Source organism: Panicum virgatum, chromosome 3N (assembly GCF_016808335.1).
Source record: "Panicum virgatum strain AP13 chromosome 3N, P.virgatum_v5, whole genome shotgun sequence".
NCBI classification, from domain to species: domain Eukaryota; kingdom Viridiplantae; phylum Streptophyta; class Magnoliopsida; order Poales; family Poaceae; genus Panicum; species Panicum virgatum.
The window spans coordinates 35,777,528-35,783,642 of NC_053147.1; the positions used below are offsets into that span (position 1 = coordinate 35,777,528).

Here is a 6,115-nt window from a genome sequence, read left to right on the forward strand (position 1 = left end):
AAAAAGCACCCCAAAAGGCAAAAGGCTTCTTCGCCCGTGCAGAGAAGCAATCTGTCACTTGGCCCGGCCTCTTCTCCCTCGTCTTCCTTCTCCGAGATTATCATCAGAACCATCGCTCCCATCTTTGCTTCACGACGAGTACACATGGAGGTAACCTAGCTAGCTTCAACATTCGATCGTTCAGATCTGCTGAGATCTTGCATATAGTCGTAGCCTTCTTCTATTTTCAACTAGATTACTCGCATAGTGGATGTACCGAGCTTGATCACAGATGATGAGCGCGGTGGTTTGAAGTTACGTTCTTCACTTCAGTTGCCCTTTTGAACGATGCATCATGCAGCAGCGAGGGCGAAGGAGACGGCAGATCCCGGTGTTCGGGGAGTGGAACCAGCTGCAGCTGCAGCAGTGCGAGGAGCTGCCCATGACGCAGTACTTCGAGTCGGCGATGCAGGCCGGGCTCGTCGTCAGGGCGGGCCGCTGCTGCTACCACCACGACGGCACCGGCGGCGGCGAGGCGGCGCTCTCCAGCAGGTCGCCGTCCGGCTCGCCGCCTCCGCACAAGCCGGCCAAGAAGGTACGTGTGCAAATGCACCCCGTGAGCTCACGATCTCAGTGCCAGTGGCACGTCCATGGCACGTCTGATCGAGCCTCTGACCCTTGTTTTGTTGCCTCTCTTCATGTGATGGCTCCATCTTTTCTTAGGTGCGCAGCGCGATGGACACCCACCACCACCAGCAGCAGCAGGAGCAGGTCGTCCGCGCGGTGAGCAGGAGGCGGCAGCAGGGGGCGCCGCTGGTGGCTGACGGCGCGCCGCGGAGGCCCCGGGTGGTTAGGTCGGTGGACGAGGACCTGTACAAGGTCCATCCCGATCTGCTCCCCAAGAAGGGCAAAGGGGTACGACGGCTCACTTCTCTCTATTCTGCTCCTTTCTTCTCGATCTGTATAGCTATTAGCTACTCGAACAGTTCACTGTTTTCAGATCATAGATCAACACTTGATTTTGAAAGCTCGATTTGTTCACTCGTCCAAGTATAGATTTTGCGCAGAAATCTGCAAATGTGGAATAATGCTTGTGCACTTTACATGTTGTTTTATTCAAAAGCATGCCACTTCCTTCAAATTTTTAAAGTTCAGACTGGGATAGGAAACTAGGAACAGATAACACTATACTCCAGCTGCATGCTTGCATCATGGGATTGAACTTTCTTCAAGTTTTCAAGTATTCCTACAAGGTTATATTAGGTCGGTCGAAGTAACAAAACTGAAATAACATCGATTCTCGAGTTGATCTTGCCATTGTTGCCAACTGCCAGGAGACAGCAGGGAGCTGACTCTGATCTGCATGCTCGCTGCATTTCCTTAATTTTCACACCTTTTTTTCTTTCTTTCTGTTCGCAGAGGAAGCATGTGAGGAGCCTGTGGATGGGCTGTGTGGGGCTCAACTGCGTCGCCTGACGTGAAGAGACAGTCGGCAGCGGGTCCTCCGGTGCCCTGCCCCGCGGCATGCACTATCATATCCTCTAGTAGTCATGTAGCCTTTTCGTCCTGCTTCTCCGCGTATGGAAAGAAGAGACGACGACCGGAGCACCGAGCACCAGCACATCCAGAAGACCGGAAGGCTATCCGATGCATACGCCTGTGTGGATGTAGACCATCACCTTTCTGCCGCCGTGCTCTCTTGCTACCAGCTGTTTCGTCGTACACAGGGATGCAGGTCCGCCGTGTGTTGCACCTTGTGGACAACGGAACAGCTAGTCTAGCTGTGTTGTGGTGCCCCTCTAATCCGGATGCCAATACTCGTATATGTACATTACTACATGGTGTACTTTGTGGTTGATGATCAGTTGCTCCGAGTTGTCCACGTTGTTTCTACGCTTCATGTATGATCGACTACTTATTCCCATTTCTCTTTTAAATTGCCCCGTTGTCTCTCTTAGTGCGTCTCCAACATTGTAGCTAGATTGGTACTCCCCCAATCACAAATATAAACTACTATGTTTCTATCCTAAATTTGACTTTTTTAGCTTTGATGATATATATATTCAATAACTAAAAGTTATAGATTGATGTATAGCATGAGATTGAAGTCACTAGATTTGTCACGGCGCGTATACTTTCTCTTTCGTACGTGGAAATATATAGTGGTGTAGTTCTCTAGTGGTTCAACGATTGTGTACAACGTAGTGAACAATCCTATATCTGGGATGGATATGATGGCATATGACAGCGTCGGCATAGGTGACATGTCACTTTCGAGTCCATTGCAAAGTTTTAGATGGCCATTTCATCGAGGTGTTAACTCTACTCCAACTAATAAGAAAAATTGGGCAAGGTCAGCAAATACTCAACACAAGAGGATGAAGCTCTGGGAATTAATAAACGATGACATTGAAACCGCACCGGATCATGTCAGGAAACTATAATAACAGCTTTAGGCCTTGTTTAGATCCAAAATTCAAACTTCCAAAAGTGTCACATCGAATATTGCGGCACGGAGAATTAAATATAGACAAAATAAAAAACTAATTGCGCAGTTTACTTGTAAATTGCGAGTCGAATCTAATAAGCCTAATTAGACTGTGATTAGACACTAAATTGCTACAGTAACACATGCTCTAATGATAGATTAATTATGTTTAATAAATTCGTCTCGTAGTTTACAGACAGGTTATGTAATTTATTTTGCAGTTAGTCCACGTTTAATACTTTAAATGTGTGCCGGAATATTCGATGTGACACTTCACACCAAAACTTACACTATCTAAACAAGACGCAAAGCGAGCTTTTCGCAGTGATAAGATAAGATAGTGATAGGCTGATAACCGTTATAAACCCACCGTGAAGTGCGCCCTACCACCAAACTCACAGGAGTATTCCCTATCTCGCACCACCTGCCAATTATCCACCTCAAAAAAAAAGGCAATCCCCTCCACCCACGTCGGCTGCAGCTCACTACACCAGAACTGAATTACCTTGGCGGCCGAGTTTGACCCGCCAAGAAATATAGTATTACCTTGGCGGTGGTAGATAACAGCTAGGAAAATATGATTCCTTGGCGGGTTTCGTTGGCAGCCAAGAATATTTGTAATTGCCTTGGCGGTTTTCAAAGTACGCCAAGGAAAACACGCGTTTCCTTGGCCTTTTAGTCAAACCGCCAAGGTAAGTGCGCATTTTCTTGGCCGTTTCATCAAACCGCCAAGGAAAGTGTGCATTTCTATACATTGTCCTTCGTTTATGGCACAATAGATTGCAATATATTAAGATCATATTTAATTTTGTCAAAATAAAATACACCTTAATTCCGCAATTATTTTTAAAATTGATATGGGATGGATAAACTTCTTGATGGCTTCTACACGTGGGTTTCGCACATCTCATCATAAATGAGTACATACATGTCATATAACCATGAATACATATAAGAGTTGTTTTGTTAGTCCTTATATTATATCTGCATATATATTTATATTTGCAATCATAAAAATATAATGTTGATGTATGGCCAATAGGTTGTCGACCAAGCTGTATATGTTACCTAGTACATATGCTACCTAGCACTAATCTGCAAATGGTTGCAATCCCGGACGATCAGCACCAATGGGAGCCCCTCATTGACTAATATGCATGGTTCCCATTAGATATTTGTGCCATAACATATCCATACATGTAATTGATGGCAATAACGGCATTGGATCAATGGAAGGTCATGCATGGCCACCATTGCAATACAAAAATGATAATCATGTATCTCATAAAGTTTTTATTGAAATATCTCCATACCCACATGAAGCAAGCACATGTTTTTTTATAAAACCATACATGACTAATGGAATTGTAAGGATCACCGGGGTGTCCGACCCTAGAGGGGGAGGGGGTGAATAGGGTCGCTAATCGCTTTCTATCCTATGGCTCAATCTATTTGCATGAGATAAACATAATACGTCCTACACATGCTATTTATGACTAAAGTTTATCTATGCTACTCTCTACTTACCCCTAAAAAACTTGCAACCTATAGCCAATTCTAATCAAACTAACTAGGAAAGTAAAGGCACGCAAGAAAGAGTAAATGCAGAAACGTAATACGGTAAGTAAAGAGGTAAGGGAAAGAATATGCAAACTCCCGTGAAGACACCAAGACACACGATTTTACGTGGTTCGATTAGGACACCAAGTCCCTCCCTACGTCCACAGCCACTTGTCCAACACGAACAAGTGTGATGCCAGGTCTCTTCGCTTGATCACCGTCTTGCGTTCGCCACCAAGGCTTCTGGCAAGCAAAGGCTAAGTGGCGCCAAGTCACCAAGACAAGGCCACCGCCACCGTCTCTCTCAAAGCATCACCAACGGCACTGTCTTCACTATTGGAGCTTCTCACCAAGAGGGGTCTCCTTCCCCGCACAAAGTGTCGTTGCCTCTCCACATCAAGTCGGAGGGTCACACGACGAGTACAATGATTGCTTGCCGCAGCAAGACTTTGCTCAAGGTTGATCTCGCAAGATCAAGTCCTCCCAAGCACTAAGCTTTACAAGCTCACACTTGCACTAAGCTATTCTAAGCTTGAATGTGGCACTAAGCTCAATATGGTGGATGGAGTTGATGTTGATCTTCAATAGAACTTCCAGAGTCTCCAACGACCTCAAATGACCCGGCCTTGGGGGTATATATAGGCAGCACAAGCAAATACAGCCGTTGGAGAAAAGCTGCCAGAAAAATACTTAACACCGGTTAATCCACGCACCTCCAATAGCCATCGTCGGTTCAACCGGTGATACTAAACTGCCCGCCTCAAAAACTAGCCGTTACGTGTACGGGCAATCAACCGATGCTGCGTCGGTTTAACCGGTGAGTGTAGTTGTTTTGTGAACCAATTCTCTGGACAACTGCACCGACGTTCACCAAGACCCTATCGTCGGTTCATCCGGTGTATAGACCTTGCCTCAGCTTCTCGGTCCATTGCACCGATGTATTCAACTTTTCTAACGTCGGTTCAACCGGTGAAGCCAAAATTCCTGGTGTGCTTCAAGTCAATGCACCGACGTATGTGATTTTCTCAGCGCCGGTTCAACCGGTGATACTAAAGTATCTCTGTCTTGATTTCTTTGACTTGGATTTCTTCACGGTCTCTTCAATTCTTGTCCTTTGGACCGCAGAACCACCGTAGATGCGGCCCTTCGGGCATAGCTACGCCTATCTTCTCTTTGTCATCACTTGAACCTAAAAGTCTGAGAATTGTCATCTTAACAATCATATTAGTCTAAGTATTGTGTTGTCTATATCAATCACCAAAACGTTATATTGAAATATGACATGAGAGGCCATTTTCGCTACAGCAATTTTCACAAATAAGGATTTGAGTATGTTTAGCGATCATATCTAAGATTGTTATAGATTTGAGGTGTATATAACATTTTGGATTAGAATTAGTAAATTAAATAAAGCAACTAGCAAATATGTTCATATTAATTTTTTGAGCAATAATAATAATTATAAATTAAATAAGATAATTTTTATAGAAGAATAGGTGACAGTATGCAATTTTTTAGTAAAGCGGGAGTATTCCCGCGCACGATCTCAGGATGCGCTGCAAAACCCTAAATATCACCTATCGCCGCCGCCGCCGCCGTTTCACGCGCCCCGCCCCCTCTTCTCCTTCTCTCCTTCATGTTGTTTACCCTAGCCCCCAAATCCACATACCACAGCCACCGCATCTCCTCCTCAGGTCATCGACCGTAACCCCCAAACCCACGACGCTGTTGGCTTCTCCCTGTCGTCTTTGCGGCCCTGCTGCCTTCCCTGCCGTGGTGCAAAGCCGCCAAGCAAATAGATTTAACTTGGTGGCCGGTGGTCGCCAAGGAAAATAAATTACCTTGGCTGTTGGCAGTCGCCAAGGCAAATAAATTACCTTGCGGCCAGCGGCAGCCAAGGAAAGATACATACTTGGCGGATAACGGTCGCCAAGAAAAGCAATATACTTAGCGGTATAATGTTGCCAAGGAAACTAATTTACTTGGCGGTCAGCAGCAGCCAAGGATATAATTTCCTTGGCAGGTGTATGTTTTCCTTGGCGCAATGGAGATTTTGTCGTTCATCTGTTTTGCTTGGCGGCCAAACCG

General features: G+C 45.4%; 1 protein-coding gene across 2 annotated transcripts; it reads left to right on the forward strand.

Annotated features, from left to right (window-relative positions):
* On the forward strand, positions 1–1,901 carry LOC120665848. Of its 2 annotated transcripts, none has more exons than XM_039945530.1 (4): positions 1–150; positions 341–574; positions 703–894; positions 1,399–1,901. In XM_039945530.1, the coding sequence occupies exons 1-4, from the start codon at positions 145–147 to the stop codon at positions 1,453–1,455; spliced, it is 489 nt and encodes a 162-aa protein (XP_039801464.1). In that variant the 5' UTR covers positions 1–144; the 3' UTR covers positions 1,456–1,901. The 2 variants fall into 2 exon arrangements, with proteins under 2 accessions (XP_039801464.1, XP_039801465.1); XM_039945531.1 differs by having other exon boundaries at positions 344–574.
* Positions 1,902–6,115: the final 4,214 nt, after the last annotated feature.